The following is a 15522-nucleotide window of genomic DNA, read 5'->3' on the forward strand; positions in this document are numbered from 1 at the left end:
ATGGGGGATAGATTACGGGACCATTCCTGATGTGGAATGCTCCCGCCTATCCACAGCGCGCTGATTGCCCGTGATCTTCTCGTGATCCCTCGTGATCCCGCGCGTTCATTGGTCCAGCCAGCTAAGCGAGAGCGTGATCTGGAGCCCGGCATTGATGCTGGCCCAACGTCACCCTCCGCGTTCTTATAAATCTCCCCTCTACTTCTTCGACGCCCTCCCCCTCTTCTATCACGTACGACAACTCTTCCACTCCCATCCAACTCCCAACTCAACACCCTTTTCAAAACAACCCCCACAACCCCCCAAACCACATTCAAAATGACTGGCGGCAAGTCTGGCGGCAAGGCTAGCGGTTCCAAGAACGCGCAGTCGTAAGTTGATCCCCCTCCTGTTTTGATTCGGAGCCATTGCGCCAACGTATCCGGTGTTGTGTCTTGAACCATTCATTCTGACATTTACGCGTTCTAGCCGTTCTTCCAAGGCTGGTCTGGCCTTCCCCGTTGGCCGTGTCCACCGTCTGCTCCGCAAGGGCAACTACGCCCAGCGTGTCGGTGCCGGTGCTCCCGTCTACCTGGCTGCCGTCCTTGAGTACCTCGCTGCTGAGATTCTCGAGTTGGCCGGTAACGCCGCCCGTGACAACAAGAAGACCCGTATCATCCCCCGTCACCTCCAGCTTGCCATCCGCAACGATGAGGAGCTGAACAAGCTCCTGGGCCACGTCACCATCGCCCAGGGTGGTGTCCTCCCCAACATCCACCAGAGTACGTTTCTCCTCCGTCTCTCGCTTCGTGGTTTCTGGATCATTGTTTACTGACGTGTCTTTTCCAGACCTCCTCCCCAAGAAGACCCCCAAGGCCGGCAAGGGCAGCCAGGAGCTGTAAACGGTAGTTTTTCTTATCGCGGGTTTGATTTTGTTTTTTCCGGCGTGGGTTGGTTCATTGACACGATAATGGGGTTATGGGACGGGCACTTTATGGCTCTGCGTTTTCTCTTTTCTTCATCAGTTTCCAGGTTGTACATTATGCCTGCGGGCATGGAATGATACCGACGAACTTCAACTTGTTCGATGGATTTCAGTTTTTTTTTCGGATAACTAGCTCCGGGCAAGAGCCCGAATCAATGAAAAGATTCTAGGTCCTCCAGATATGCTCCTCTCTCTTACGTCTCCTAGATTGCACTGTACTTTCCATACAATTCGGTTGGCTGGAAGTGGCCCCAGCTAACACGGTATGATGCAAAATGCACGATGTAATCAGAAACAGACTGGATTCGAACTAGTAAATATGGGCTTTTTATTGTATCTACATGTGCCCTCGGTTTTAATCCCAAATGGTGTGAAATTCATCTGCAAACCCCCAGATGTAATGATACCCATGCGCAGTGCCTCCTCTCCTTAGTGGGCGGCGGGGGGCGCCGCGTCTGTGCATGATCAGTATAAGGAAGCGGGAACGGAGTAATATGGCCAGTTTCACGTACAAGGTAGAATCGGAGCGGGAATGTTTCGCTCCCATTTGTTTCCTGTACCAAGGTGAGTTGTATGCGCGGCAAGCGATCTAATATCAGAGGACGAAACGTACCACCAGGGGCGGTCGGGGCCCGGTAGGGGTCGGGGTGCTTCCACTCATCCAGCAGTTTCTCAGTCTCGCGCAGCAGAACCTGGTTGCGTCGCGGGTTAGTCTGTGTTTTGGTGGCCAGGAGTGGAATGTGGATCGATTGGGCCGCGTACCTGTTGCTGACGAGGGTCGCGGACGTCCTTGTTGGCATCAAAGAGGGAGCGAATGTAGACAGCCTGTCCGCGCCAGATCGATCGCTGGACCGCCCAGTCCAGGGACAGCTTCAGAGACCGCCGGTAGAGCGACCTGCAACGAATAGTCAGAATGATGTTGCGGTGGTGGTGAACTTTGATAGTGATGGGGGGTTGCGCCAGCAGCGTCGCTAAGCACTTACGTCGCAGGGGAGGGGGACATGATGGAGGTGAGGAGCCCAATTGGAGCAAGACAACTGGGAAGCAAGGTCGTATTAAGCTGAAAGTGCAGAGTCTCCTGGACCGCGTCAATCCGACAATCCGAGATGGGGAGGGCTGCGGTTGACTATTCTCGGCTTCCCCATTCGTTATAAAGTGCCACTGGGGCGGCTGCGGACGGCCGTACGGGCGTAAGAACATTACTCCGCTGCCGGGCAGCTTCCGTATCTCGGCTTCGGGAGCTTTTGGCTTCGGCTACGTAACAGCCACAGGGCGTGAGGCCTTTTTATTACCCCCTTCTTGTTTTCTTCTTCCTCTCCAACATCCTTCGGGCAATAATTGTGACTCCCTTTTCTTGGGTCGAATTTGTCTCTACACATCATGGCTGCTCGACTTCCTCTCGCACGCCTCTCCGGCCAGCGCCTGGCCACTCTTACCCGGGCCACTCGGGCTCCTAGCCGGCTTCGCGGTACCCGGAGCCTGTCCACCCTTATGCGCTCCAATGCCTCCCCAAGGGCCTCCGGTCTGCTGCAGGTGTCCTCGGGGTAAGAATATGCACCACTCGAAGCCATATGTCATTTACTGACAAACGGTACCACAGCATCAATGTGTCGCGCAACCTCGCTCCGTTCGTGGGCTCCCAGATTCGCACATACGGTAACTGCGATAGCCCCAGTCCATCTCCAGGATATGCAATGAGACTAATACCTTCCGGTTCAGCTGAATCCATTGTGAAGGTCCCCCAGATGGCCGAGTCAATCACAGAGGGTACCCTGAAGCAGTTTTCGAAACGTATGCACCCTGCCCTGTAAAAGGGGGAAAATTTTTAGCCATAATCTGTTCTAGAGGTGTTGACGTTCTTGCAGAGGTTGGAGACTTCGTTGAGCGCGATGAGGAGATCGCTACTATTGAGACCGACAAGGTAGAGTTGTGCTTGAATCAATCCCTCTCGATCTACAAACTCTAACAGCAACTTTGCGCGCCAGATTGATGTTTCCGTGAACGCTCCGGAGTCCGGTACTATCAAGGAGCTGCTTGTGAACGAGGAGGACACTGTCACCGTTGGCCAGGATCTTGTCAAGCTGGAGCTGGGCGATGCCGCCCCCGAGGGCAAGAACGAGGCCGCTCCCGAGCAGCCCAAGGAACCTGCTGCTGAGAAGCCCAAGGAGACCGCCCCCGAGGCTGAGAAGCCCAAGGAAACTCCCAAGCCTGCTGCGCCTAAGGAGGCCCCTGCTAAGGCCGAGTCCCCCAAGCCTGCTGCCACTGAGGCCAAGCCTGCTGTTGGCGGTCGTGAGGAGCGCCGGGTATGTTCCGATCATATCGTTTCCCCCCTACTTACCGTACGCGGCTGATGTGCCGTTTTCCACGAATAGGTCAAGATGAACCGCATGCGCCTGCGCATTGCCGAGCGTCTGAAGCAGTCGCAGAACACCGCTGCTTCCCTGACTACCTTCAACGAGGTCGACATGTCCTCGCTGATGGAGTTCCGCAAGCTCTACAAGGACGATGTGCTCAAGAAGACCGGTGTGAAGCTGGGCTTCATGAGCGCCTTCTCGCGCGCTTGCGTGCTGGCCATGAAGGATGTCCCCGCGGTCAACGCCTCTATTGAGGGCCCCAATGGCGGTGACACCATTGTCTACCGTGATTACGTCGATATCAGTGTTGCCGTTGCCACCGAGAAGGGTCTGGTCACCCCCGTTGTCCGCAACACCGAGACCATGGACCTGGTTGGCATTGAGCAGTCGATCGCCGAGCTGGGCAAGAAGGTCAGCAGCGCTTGGCTTGAATCCACCCTACCAGACAGAAGAAGTGCATGCTAACAACAACCGGCAGGCTCGTGACAACAAGCTGACCATTGAGGATATGGCTGGTGGTACCTTCACCATCAGCAACGTAAGTTCAATTCCCTCCTCTTCCCCCTCATGGATCTATCTATCTTTACTGACATGATCGACAGGGTGGTGTCTTCGGCTCCCTGATGGGCACTCCCATCATCAACTTGCCCCAGACTGGTGAGCATTCCCCCATCCTTCCTTTCTGCCTCGCGCAACTTGACTCTGACTCTCGCTTTTTCCTCAGCCGTTCTGGGTCTCCACGCCATCAAGGACAAGCCCGTCGCCGTGAATGGCAAGGTTGAGATCCGCCCGGTAAGATGAACCCGCTCTCGCTGCTCTTCTCCCTGCGATGATGATGACAGCGATACCGACAACGACAACAACAACACGCTAACTCTTGCAAACCAGATGATGTACCTCGCGCTCACCTACGATCACCGTCTCCTGGATGGCCGTGAGGCCGTCACTTTCCTCGTCAAGGTACGTTGCTGGAAACTTGGATCCGATCTCAACCCAGCTTTTAACCCCATTACAGGTCAAGGAGTACATCGAGGACCCCCGCCGCATGCTCCTCGGGTAAACAATGCCACCCTCGGCACCCTGCTGGTTGATGTGTGTTTGTCGTGCGTAGAGCCGCCATTGGCACCCGCTGTAGATTATTCGCTTTTACAAAATATAACCGCTACTTCATTGACCCAGCCAGTCACGGGGTGCAGTAGCTCCCGTCCAGTTCCCGTAACGTAGGTAGCCAAGTCCCATGGAATATGCCCATTCATGCAGAGGGCTCTGGGACTGCCGATCTCACGATCCGGTCGGTGTTTCCTTTCCTCTTGGCTGCATCACCATAGCCTGGCCACTTGACACGACGCGGGCGGAAGAATCAGGCGGGGGTTGTGTGCTGACATCTACCGCATCTTTCTCAAGTGGGCCGTCCTGTTGTATGTATTGCCGGTTAGTGCGAGTGGCTCATTCAGCGCATGCCAACCCGCTCCTTCAAGCGTTGGGTTTCAGCTTGGCTCAGGTTGCCGAGCTTGCCTCGTTCCAGCTGGACGAGAATAGGCGGGTCCAGTGTCGTCATGAGCTCGAAGAGAAATGTCACCACCATGGCCTTGAACTCGGCAAACGGATACCTCTGGTAGAGGGCATCACACGCCGGGCGGACATCCGCTAGATTAAGCAGTTCTCCGGCATATCTTTCGCGGACATTGGACCACTTTGAATCACGATCTGGGCCGGGCGGGCTCCACGCGTAGAACCTGGAGAGCGCTTCTGGGTGCGTGTTCCCTTCGCGTTGCTCTTCCATGACGGCCTGCATCATGAACCGGGCGCCGGTATCGAACCATCGCGTCTCGGAGACCTTGGACACTGCAGCCAAGCAGAGGTCCAGGAATTCAATGCCTAGGCTGGACAGTCCCAGGGGACCGTCGACGCGGGTTGTCTGCGTGGTGGGCACGTATTGCCAGAGTTGATGAGCTACCGAGAGAACTCGGAGTTTGATATCCAGATCCAGCGGCAGTGGCGTGTCAGGCAGGGCCGTGGCCAGTGTTGCTCGGAAGGCTGCGATCGTCAGAACGGGCAGCACGGTGATCCAGGCTTGTCGCACTCACCTCTCACGGGTTCCACCATCCAGTTCACCTCCTCTTCCAGTGCCGGGCTGGGGGGTTGGGTGCTTCGGCCGCGACAAGGGTCCTCTCGATCGCGAGGCACGCTAGGTAGTCCAGGATCATGAAATCCACGTCCGCGCGGAGGTCGGGGTTGGCTTTCGTCGCCATTTTGCGTTGGCGTTTCGGTTCAGCTGGGCCACACCCAAGCTGGCGGCATGGAACGGTGTAGCTCGCGACGCGAGCGGGAGCAGGAACCAGCTGGTGCTGGCGGGGTTGTGGGCGGAGAAATTGCAGATCTTGCTGCAGACGTGCCGGTGGATCTTGGAGGGGGTCCACGTCCCCGCCGGCTGGTGGGCTGGCTACGTTCCTCTTCGCTGTGCTACTCGCCTCGACGGCGACCGAAGATGGGTTTGAGGGGTGGGGAGTTGTGTCTTCTGTATGTGATGTCTTTGTATGGTCCGATGGGTGGTGGATGGTGGGTGGTAACGTATCTGGCACTTCTGTGGTGTTTTGCATCTTATGGATTAGACATGGTGGAGATATATACATCTACAGTATTCCGGTGCAGTGCATACTACCACCTCTCCGCACATCCCATAAACCCGCCCATTCCACTCCACCGTAGCCCCCCCAGGACCCCAAATCAACACGTCCAGGAGCCGAAACGCGACAGACACACGACAGCATCGGACCCTATCACGTGGAGGAGGATGAGGAGAGCATGGCGTCACCAAAGTCAACTATCCGCCTCTCACCCACTGGCCGTCTTGCCTGCCCCAAGGTTCACCCTCCCCTCACCTGCCGCCCCGACGCAGCCGTACACCTCTTTCCCAGGAGACACTCTCCAAATCTACATGCTCCATCGGCTGAGCAAATACCAGAAAGCACTAACGTGGCGACCGACCAGGACCTTCAGCATGGCGTGGTATTGCTCCGGGTCGACCAACACCGAGTTGATCGAGAATCTGGTCCAGGCGGGTTTGATCAAGCACCCGCGTGTCAAGGATGCCATGATCGGCGTGAGCAGCTAGTATCCCTCACCTGCAAGGATCCATCTGACGTCCGGCCAAGGTTGATCGTGCCCATTACGCGCCGTCGCGGCCGTACTCGGACTCGCCGCAGCCCATCGGGCATGGGGCCACCATCTCCGCACCGCACATGCATGGCCACGCATGCGAGTATCTGATTGACTATCTCCAGCCGGGCTCCCGGGTGCTGGACATCGGATCTGGCTCAGGCTACCTCACTCACGTCCTGGCAAACCTGGTGACGGGACCGCCAGGCACCGCCGCGCCAGGCCAGGTCATCGGGATCGACCACATCCCCGAACTAGTGGACCTCGCCCGATCCAATATGGACAAGTCTGAACAGGGCCGCCAGCTCCAGGCTGCTGGACGGGTGAAGTTTATTACTGCAGACGGACGTCTGGGCTGGAAAGAAGGGGGCCCGTATGATGCAATTCATGTTGGCGCGGCGGCTGAGAAACTCCACCCGGTTCTGATCGAGCAGCTACGGGCTCCAGGGAGAATGTTCATTCCGGTCGAATCCGAGGACGATGGGAGCATGCTGCGCAGCATGGGCCTCAGCAGCGGCCAGTATATATGGGTGGTGGATAAAAAGGCAGATGGATCGGTCCACAAAGAGAAGGTTTTCCAGGTCAGCTACGTGCCTCTGACGGACGCTCCACCATGACAACATGACAAGAGCTCGATATTCCACAGAGGTGGCACTAGGCCGGAACCGCGAGGTACTACGGGAGAAACCAGGACACTTGGATAGTCAAAAAGAACCAGAAGATGCCGCAGTTGATTTTGTCCATTTGCTGCCAATGAATAACCAAAGCAGACGCGGAAAAAAAAAGGAAAGAAAAGGAAGAGAAACACGATGATGCCCCCAGCCCGGACTTCCCTCCACAGGCGGCGGAAAACTCGGCGTAGATACTCCTAGAAACACCGCTATATGTTCTACAATGGCAAAAGGACTCGAAAGAAAGCAGGTCAGGGGAAAGGGAAGCCCCCGAACCCCTGGCCACCGAACTTGAACTGCTGGCCACCCTGCTGGAAGAAGAACTGCTGGCCCCCGCCGTGGCCAAAGGGACTTCCTTGGAACGGACTGCCTCGCTGCTGCGCCTGGGGGTCGTTGGGGTCATCCCCATTGTCGTACCGGGTACGTAGCTCGGGGTCGGATAGGACCTCGTAGGCCTCGTTGATGGTCGCCATCTTCTTCTCCGCCTCCTCCTTCGATACGCCCTGGGCGTGAGCCTTGTCCGGGTGGTGCTGCTTCATTAATTGACGGTATGCACGCTTGATGGTCCGCTCATCGGCATCCCGACTGACCCCAATAACCTTGTAATAATCCTTTTGCTTTGAGCGCTTCAGAAGCGCCTGTGCCTTTTGAAGGAGAGACTGGACGTCCTGCGACTGCGGATGATGCTCCCTGGCGGTGTTCAACGTGCGCACCGCCTCCTCGAAACGATCCTCGTCCAACTCGGCCTGGGCTTGGTAGAGCAGACCGTGAAGAGAAGAGGGGACTAATTGGAGGGACTCGGCACAATAAGGACCAGCCTTCTTGACCATACGCATCTATGAATTCCAGTTAGCCGGCAACCCTACATCGCACAGGGAAGTGAACAAGAAGGAGAGACGGGGGCAATCCAAGCCCAATGGGGCACACACCTCTCGATACGCCTCACATGTCTTCTCAACGAGGAAGATATAAAGATTGTTGGATGCCGCGGGGTGGATATGGCCCGCTCCCCTCGCCTCCGCGACGTCGGCCTTCACATCTGCGATCAAACCAGTGTCGTCCCCGTCACCGACCATGAGTTTCGCCGCGTTGCTGAACTTGCGCGCCTCCAGGGCGCTGTGCAGTTTCCCCAGGGTCTTCGCCAGTTGCCGCTCTCGCCGGTAGAGACGATTGCAGGGCGTCGAGTCCGGATCGGTATGCAAACATTTGCGGATCTGCGCCAGGCCGCGGTCACTATCCCCCAGTGCATAGAACAGCATCGAGGACATCTGCAGATGCGGCTCCACCAAGTTCGGGGAGATCTGCAGAACATGCGCGAGGTCGCTCACGCCCTCTTCCACCTCCCCTCTCTCGAATCGGCAGTGTGCTCGAGCCTGCCGCAGGGGCAGATCCGTGTTCGCCTTCATAATGGCCACCCCAGCCTGCGTTATGCAGGCCTCCCAGTCTCCCTTCTTCTCCGCGGCTACAGCGAGGGCGGCCGCATCTCGCGCGGCCTCGAGCTCCTGGTATTCGACCGAGCTCTTCTTGCCCGCACGCTCGAGATCTTGTAGAGCTTCGGTCCAGTGTGCAGACCGAGCCTTGAGACGAGAGCGCTGGAGGAGCGCGCCCTCGAAACCGGGCTTGAGTTCCAACACTCGATTGAAGTCCTCCGACGCTTGCGCGTTCTTGCCAATGGACAGGTAGGCAGCGCCACGCTGGTAGATGGTGATATAATTGGTCGGATCGCGCGAGACGGCCGCATCGAAGTATACGAGAGCATCGCGCGGGGAGCCCTTTGCGAGATGCGCTTTGGCCGACGAGATCAATTCCGACAGCGGCGTATCGGGGGGGATCTGGAGCGCATAGCCAGTGGAGAGACAGGCCAGGACGGCCGTCACGGTTTCAAGTGAGATGCGCATTTTGGGTCAGTGGAGCCGTGTGGACATGGCCACCCTCGTTAATCTTAATGGGTTCCTTGGAAGGGAAGGAGGTTGAGAGGACGAGGACAAGTCAGCGTTGGCATGTAAGGCGAGTCTCGAGAGGCTGGCTGGCCTTTACGCGTACCGTACGATAAATTACGGCGTCGCCCGCAAATGCCACCCCGTCCATTCGCCGTCCCACTGCACTGTCTTCGCCCCTCCGAAGGATGCTACTATGCGGTCGAGTGTTCTGGCAGCCTGCTAGGGGCCTCAACTCATTGGTGCGACGTGCTGCGCACACCGGTAGGTGCTTCTCTCCCCCATGCCCCGTGGTGCCCCGTCAACGCCCGCTAATGCCCCGGCAGCCGCTCCCGACTCCGGCCTGTCGCCCGTCCTCTTGACCAGAGCTCGATTGCTCGCCGCCGAACATGCCAAACTATCAGATCGATTGGCAGAGGCCTTTGATGCCAAAGTCGCCAAGCGAGCCGGGGAGATTGCCCCCGTTACAACCGTCCTGAAAGAATGGGAAAGTGCCAATGAGGTGTGTTGCCCGCCTCGTCCGCGCCGTCTGCGTCACTAACACGCAACCCCAAGTCGATTGCCGAATTGAAATCCCTCTTAGAGCAACCCGAGACGGATGAGGAGCTGCGTTCACTCGCGATCGAGGATCTGGAGTCCAGCCGAGAGGCTCTGCCCACGATATCGGACCGACTCAAAAAGTCACTGATCCCCCGGCACCCCTTTGCGGATCTGCCGTGCTTGGTGGAGATTCGCCCTGGCGCCGGGGGAGATGAGGCCGGCCTGTTTGCATTTGAGATGCTGCGGATGTACACGTCGTTCTGCTCCCGGCGGGGTCTTCGACCGACGATCTTGAAGCAGGACGTCGAAGACGGAGCCGCAGAGGACCGCCTGACTGAAGCCGTCATTGAGATCGAGGCGGACGGGGCATACGATATCATGCGGACCGAGTCAGGGGTCCACCGCGTCCAGCGCGTCCCGGCAACGGAAACCAAGGGCCGAACACACACCAGTGCGGTCAGCGTGATGGTCCTGCCGAGTTTCCCGGAGAGCGGCAGCGGCCTGGACAGTGCCCTGAACTTTGAGGACCCGACGAGCGACTACTACATTGATCCGCAAGAAGTGCGCGTGGAAAAGATGCGGGCCGGCGGTGCCGGCGGACAACACGTCAACAAGACCGAGTCTGCCATTCGATTGACCCATATGCCCACCGGCACGGTGGTCTCCATGCAAGATGAACGGTCCCAGCAGGCAAATCGGCGAAAGGCCTGGCAGATCCTACGAGCCAAGATCGCCGAGGCCCGCCAGGAAGCCCGCGAGCAGGAGTTGGTCCAATTACGCCGGGGCGCCATGGGGGGAGTGGCTCGGATGGGCCGTGGGGACAAGATTCGAACATACAACTATGGCCAGAGCCGATGCACTGACCATCGGAGCGGCATCACGATCCACAATCTGGACGGCGTCCTCGACGGGGGCGATGGCTTGGAGACGGTCATGGAAAGCGTGCGCACCTGGATGGCTGACCGCGAGGTCGAAGCCATGGTGGTGGAGGAGAGGGCCGAGAAGTGAAAGAAGACCAGCCCCCTGAAGAGTGATTTCCTTGTACACTAAAAAAAAAAAGATGATACCATGTAATTTTACAACGCATTCTCGCGGATCTTGAGACTCTATTTGAAATCGAACACCCGTCTCGCGCCCATCTATCTCAAAGGTACTTCCGCTCGGGATCCGCGATATCCATCAGCTCCATTGATTTTTCATACCTGCCAGCGACTGTTAGTAACCCCCCACAGAGAGAAAGCAGAAAGCAGCAGGCACTGCAGGGACCTACATGGTAAACACAATGCCACCGCTCAGGATCAGTCGGGCCAGTCGGGGCACGGCTCCGGACCAGAAAGTGAGGAATCCTTCATCCTTGAAGATCCGGGCGGCGCAGACAAAGCTGTTCTTATAGTGTTTGCTGGCTTCCAGCGATTGCATTCTATATCACGCATGAATAAGAACCTCCTGGTACGGTTGGGGCCCGGGGGAAACTGACCTGGTCTTCACCGTGTCAAGGGGCTGGGTTACATAACTAGAAGAATCTTCAGCTGGTGGACCTTGGCAAATCAAATCGTCATGCAAAGCCGGCTCGCACATACACCGTGATAATACCGGCCAGGCCTCCAATGGCAAAGGTGCTGAGGGTTCCGAGCTTCTCGCCGGGGGCCACATAGCCTTCCGCGAACTGCTTGATCGTGGTGTAGCTGGTGAATCTGGTGGCCGAATTGGCTGCTTGCCGAGCAGTAGTGGGCACAAAGCCTTGGAAGAAGCCCCGAACTCCACGTTCCTGCCAGATGATCTTGGTACCGTGCAGGAATCCATTCATCCGAGGCTGGGCTGCCTTGCGGTCGTCAATCCTGCTCGAACAGTCGTATCAGCCATGTTGTCACCAGTGGCGGAAAGGGACCGAAGGATGGCCGACAGTTGAGTCTTGATACTCTCAAAGGGAGTCACCGCCAGAAGCGACTCGGTGAAACCCGCACCAAATCCAGCGATGACCGTCCTCGGCCCCGAAATCTTGCCGTTCTCATCTTGGAGGGATGCCTTGATGGCGTCGAAAGCGACGAAGCCTATAGAGCCCCCGAATTAGTCGCGATCCGGCAGCAATCAAGGAAGGGGACCAGCGCACGGATTCCGGCCTTCAGCGAGTTTCCAATAATCAAAGTGGTACAGCCAGCGTACCACTGCTTGCCGAACGGCGGCCACGGCAGTTTCTGGCCCTCCGCCAGTCGGCGATTGAGTTGTGTCCGGGTTTTCGCGACTAGGGCCCGTTAGCGTAGCGAGGGCAAAGGAGGGGAGTACTGCGTCGTACACTCAGCGGGATAGGTGATTGCTAGGAGAGCCCGTTAGCGCTTGCATTCTAAAGTCTCACACGTGGGATTCTTACCGATCTCCACGGCTCCAGCGGTGGAGCCCGCGATGATGGAGCGCAGCGCGCTGGGCTGTCCATTGACTGATTAGCGAGTCCGCGATCACAAGCACCGGGCACCTCACCTTCGCCTTTGGGTCCTTGCTCGCCGTAGTCATTGGGAGCGACGATGGTCGGTTGAAAGTGCTGGCCCTCGGGTGTTGTAGATCGCATTTTACGGGCGCCCGCAGCCCCACTCCGCGCAGCTCGGTTTACTCCGAGGTCGGTCTTTTCTTCGGTATTCCAGACATACTTGATTATATGTGACTTTATAATCTACGGCGGATAGATGGTACTCAGAGGGATTCTTTGTCAATTCACAAGATGCTGTTCTAGGCCCGAACATCTAGCGCTCCTCCGATTTTTTTTTGTCATTTTTCAGTTTCGTGGTGTTTTTTTGAGGGGGTTTTCGACATCGAGGGCATTGGGCCGGGTGGTGAGATATGCCATATGGGGGGATAAAATGTCGAGATAGTGCGTCGAGGCCAATGTGATTGGCAGAGGAAAAAGGGGAGATGCGGGTACAACCGACCCCAGCTTCAAGGCTGACCCCAAGAGGAGAGAGAAGACAGTAGAGATCAGAAACCGGACCGCTGCTGCTGCGGTGCCACCGCATCGGGGAGGAAGGGTCGTGGGTCTCGCGAGCAGCGAAGAGCAAAAGAAATCAATACCAAAGTCGCACCAACATGAGCTCCCGCCGACTCCGTCAGAACGCCAAGATCAACCGAAGATCCCGGAGAACGCCACCCGCCCTGCAACCTGTTGAAGCACAGCCGCGGTGGACGCGCATATGTACACCTTGCGTGGGATGAAAACAGGATCGCAGAGCACTCGCGGCACCGGAAAATGCACCATGCTGAAACCAAAAGAAACCCCAACGCGACCCAGGGCGATGACATCAGTTGGAAGCATGAAGAACAGAACGGGGGAATTATGATACACAAATCGCACCAGAACCGTATCATCGTGACGAAAAGCGCGCAAAAACCAATGGTAGACTGCACCTTCGTAGGGGAGTGAAGTTGCCGAAGTCCGCCTGAGAGAAGACGTAAAACAGGATGAAAACAGAAGGTCAAGAGAAGACAGAGAGGGGGAGGGAAGGGTCAAGAAAAGCAAACGAGAAGAACTGGATAGCACATGTAAAAGAGCATCAAAGCAGCCGTTGCATGGGATAATCCGGCGGAGGAAGTAGGGCAGCCGAAGAACGCGTCAGCGAGATGATGTTCTAGGAGACAGGGGCAGGCGGCTTGGGACCAATCTGACTGGGGGCCAGAGCTGGCTTGTTGGGATCATGGTGCGCGCCACGGCGTGGACCTTGACCACGACCTCCCCGATAGGAGCCGCCACGGCCCCTGTTGGGGGTGTTGTAGTATTGTCCGCCGTTCTGGTGGTGGTGTTGGCGACGAGGCTGACGGTCTCCATTGCTGGCAAGCTGGGCAGCCGAGAGCATCGGCTGAGCAGGGTTGGAGATCGGACGGGGGATGTTCTCGGGCGAGTCGTAGACGTAGAGCTTCTTGTCGATGTTTTGAGGGATGGGTTGGATCTCGGTGCCCAGCTCCTGTTCGATCTTGTACAGATTGAACCGATCTTCCCAGTTGATCAAATTGATGGCCAGACCCAGGTGACCGAAGCGTCCAGAACGACCAATGCGGTGAAGATAGGTCTCGGCATTCTTGGGGAAATCAAAGTTGATCACAACGTTGACCGCTTGGATATCAATACCACGGGTCAGCAAGTCCGAGCAGACCAAATTACGGCAGACACCGTTGCGGAAGTCATGGAACACGCGATTACGGTGCTGCTGGAGCATCCGTGCATGGGAATAAAAGCAGGAGTAGCCCAGCTCCGTGATCTTCTTGGCCAGCAGCTCGACACGGTTAGTCGAGTTACAGAAGATGATTGACTGGTTGATCTGAAGCTTGGAAAACAGGGTGTTAAGACAGTGAACCTTCTGCTTCTCCTCCACGAATGCGTAGTACTGCGTGATACCGCGCAAGGTGAGCTCATCCATGAGGTTAATCTCATATGGGTTTCGCATGTGCTTATCCTTGAAGGATTTGACAATGAGAGGGAAGGTAGCACTGAAAAGCATGACTTGACGGTCCTTCGGATGGAAAGACATCAGCTGCTCAATGACGGGTGTGAACTCAGGGGAGAGGAGTTTGTCCGCCTCGTCCATCACGAAAGTTGGGCATTCGGACAAATCGGCTACGCCCTTGCTGGCGAGGTCCAGCACTCGACCAGGAGTACCGACCAGGATGTGGACCGCATCATTCAAACGGATGATGTCGTCCATGAGACCGGTTCCACCGGTGGTGACCATGACGTTGATGCCCAAATGTTTCCCAAGGGTCTTGCAAACCTGCGAAGTCTGAAGAGCCAGCTCTCTTGTGGGGACCAGGATCAGAGCCTGGGTCTTGGTGCTTTTCGGGTTAATTCGCTCGAGGGTAGGAATGACGAAGGCAGCGGTCTTGCCAGTGCCGTTCTTGGCGCGGGCTAGGATGTCTCTGCCCGTGAGCGCAACGGGTATCGTCTCTTCCTGGATAGGAGAAGGCTTCTCGAAACCGGCCTCAAAAATGCCCATCATTAGTTCCCGCTTGATATAAAAATCTTCGAACTCGAGGCCTTTAGTAGCCGTGACATCCTGCGGATCCAATCAGAAAATTTCTTTTATTTTGCTGGCCTCTACGAAAGAGGCAGTGACCAACGAACCTCAGTTTGCGGCCGGGAATCTTTAGGAGGAAGCTTGAGTGTGTCCTGGAGTCTGGCTTCTGGGTTTCCTTCCCTGGCAAGGCGTAAAAGTGGTCAGGATGTGGATCGATGCTATGCAACAAGTGTCGGAGAACTTACCCTAGGGTGGTGTTGCTGAGTTGTGAGGCGAGGGCGTCAGCCATGGTGGTTGTGGATGATCAAAGAAACGAAGCAACAGTTGTTGAGGAGGAGAGTCCGCGAAAGATGTTAAGATTTCGGGCCAATAGTTAAGAAGTTAGGAGGAAGATGCGGGGCTCGACAAGGTTAGCTCTGTGAGTTGACGGGAGAGTGATATCGTCGCTTCACGGAGAGGCACGAGGGTGGGATTATGAGAGTTGATCCGAGGAGATTGGACCCAAAGAGAATGAGGATGAGGAGGTCGTGTGAAGTCACCCGTGTGCACAAATCAGAGGTGTGAAAAAGGATGTGGGCGTTGAGGTCAGTCCCGCGGTTGTTCAGATTCAGATAGTTCCAGTGGAAGAGCGGTCAAAGCGGATGCCCAATGGATTTTGGAGGAAGACAAGACCCAAGGAGATTCTGGTGGGCAGAAGGTGAGGAGGTAAGTAAGATTGAGTTGGGGAGATCAGGTGGTAATCGAGAGGTACAGCAGAGTAAAGGGATTCGCGGGAAGTCAAAGACTTGCGTGGGCGGGCGGTCATCACGGTTGGTCCCGCGGGGATCACATGACACTAATCTACATCGCACTGGAGACCGGACCAGACTTTCTGTAGTGTTGACTTAAGAGGGGTTTCCACTC

General features: G+C 56.5%; 9 protein-coding genes across 9 annotated transcripts; 4 read left to right on the forward strand and 5 right to left on the reverse strand.

Moving 5' to 3' along the window:
- Window positions 1-318: 318 nt before the first annotated feature.
- On the forward strand, window positions 319-881 carry N7482_009324 (histone H2A; the record flags this gene model as incomplete). The annotated part of the gene is made up of 3 exons (XM_056691448.1): window positions 319-371; window positions 469-761; window positions 829-881. 3 exons carry the CDS (start codon window positions 319-321, stop codon window positions 879-881), a joined length of 399 nt encoding a protein of 132 aa, XP_056539154.1.
- Window positions 882-1393: 512 nt separating this feature from the next.
- Window positions 1394-1967, reverse strand: N7482_009325 (NADH dehydrogenase [ubiquinone] 1 beta subcomplex subunit 9; the record flags this gene model as incomplete). Its single annotated transcript, XM_056691449.1, has 5 exons — window positions 1394-1419; window positions 1477-1518; window positions 1578-1656; window positions 1727-1859; window positions 1948-1967. 5 exons carry the CDS (start codon window positions 1965-1967, stop codon window positions 1394-1396), a joined length of 300 nt encoding a protein of 99 aa, XP_056539155.1.
- Window positions 1968-2344: 377 nt separating this feature from the next.
- Window positions 2345-4378, forward strand: N7482_009326 (uncharacterized protein; the record flags this gene model as incomplete). The annotated part of the gene is made up of 11 exons (XM_056691450.1): window positions 2345-2508; window positions 2565-2620; window positions 2684-2755; window positions 2830-2885; window positions 2950-3267; window positions 3337-3729; window positions 3797-3856; window positions 3921-3975; window positions 4043-4110; window positions 4207-4278; window positions 4334-4378. The coding sequence occupies 11 exons, from the start codon at window positions 2345-2347 to the stop codon at window positions 4376-4378; spliced, it is 1359 nt and encodes a 452-aa protein (XP_056539156.1).
- Window positions 4379-4599: 221 nt separating this feature from the next.
- N7482_009327 (uncharacterized protein) lies at window positions 4600-5918 on the reverse strand (the record flags this gene model as incomplete). The annotated part of the gene is made up of 4 exons (XM_056691451.1): window positions 4600-4731; window positions 4784-5355; window positions 5406-5452; window positions 5506-5918. 4 exons carry the CDS (start codon window positions 5916-5918, stop codon window positions 4600-4602), a joined length of 1164 nt encoding a protein of 387 aa, XP_056539157.1.
- Window positions 5919-6256: 338 nt separating this feature from the next.
- N7482_009328 (protein-L-isoaspartate O-methyltransferase) lies at window positions 6257-7094 on the forward strand (the record flags this gene model as incomplete). The annotated part of the gene is made up of 2 exons (XM_056691452.1): window positions 6257-6421; window positions 6474-7094. The coding sequence occupies 2 exons, from the start codon at window positions 6257-6259 to the stop codon at window positions 7092-7094; spliced, it is 786 nt and encodes a 261-aa protein (XP_056539158.1).
- Window positions 7095-7399: 305 nt separating this feature from the next.
- N7482_009329 (DnaJ and TPR domain protein) lies at window positions 7400-9046 on the reverse strand (the record flags this gene model as incomplete). The annotated part of the gene is made up of 2 exons (XM_056691453.1): window positions 7400-7984; window positions 8078-9046. 2 exons carry the CDS (start codon window positions 9044-9046, stop codon window positions 7400-7402), a joined length of 1554 nt encoding a protein of 517 aa, XP_056539159.1.
- Window positions 9047-9368: 322 nt separating this feature from the next.
- Window positions 9369-10633, forward strand: N7482_009330 (putative mitochondrial translation release factor (RF-1); the record flags this gene model as incomplete). The annotated part of the gene is made up of 2 exons (XM_056691454.1): window positions 9369-9587; window positions 9641-10633. The coding sequence occupies 2 exons, from the start codon at window positions 9369-9371 to the stop codon at window positions 10631-10633; spliced, it is 1212 nt and encodes a 403-aa protein (XP_056539160.1).
- A 136-nt stretch (window positions 10634-10769) lies between these two features.
- On the reverse strand, window positions 10770-12188 carry N7482_009331 (putative mitochondrial tricarboxylate transporter (Ctp); the record flags this gene model as incomplete). The annotated part of the gene is made up of 9 exons (XM_056691455.1): window positions 10770-10827; window positions 10896-11045; window positions 11103-11138; window positions 11206-11463; window positions 11529-11676; window positions 11736-11867; window positions 11919-11939; window positions 11994-12059; window positions 12101-12188. The coding sequence occupies 9 exons, from the start codon at window positions 12186-12188 to the stop codon at window positions 10770-10772; spliced, it is 957 nt and encodes a 318-aa protein (XP_056539161.1).
- A 1051-nt stretch (window positions 12189-13239) lies between these two features.
- dhh1 (DExD/H-box ATP-dependent RNA helicase DHH1) lies at window positions 13240-14908 on the reverse strand (the record flags this gene model as incomplete). The annotated part of the gene is made up of 3 exons (XM_056691456.1): window positions 13240-14658; window positions 14727-14799; window positions 14865-14908. 3 exons carry the CDS (start codon window positions 14906-14908, stop codon window positions 13240-13242), a joined length of 1536 nt encoding a protein of 511 aa, XP_056539162.1.
- Between the last annotated feature and the right edge of the window lie 614 nt (window positions 14909-15522).

This window comes from Penicillium canariense (assembly GCF_028826845.1).
Source record: "Penicillium canariense strain IBT 26290 chromosome Unknown utg000007l_segment0_segment0, whole genome shotgun sequence".
NCBI classification, from domain to species: Eukaryota; Fungi; Ascomycota; class Eurotiomycetes; order Eurotiales; family Aspergillaceae; genus Penicillium; species Penicillium canariense.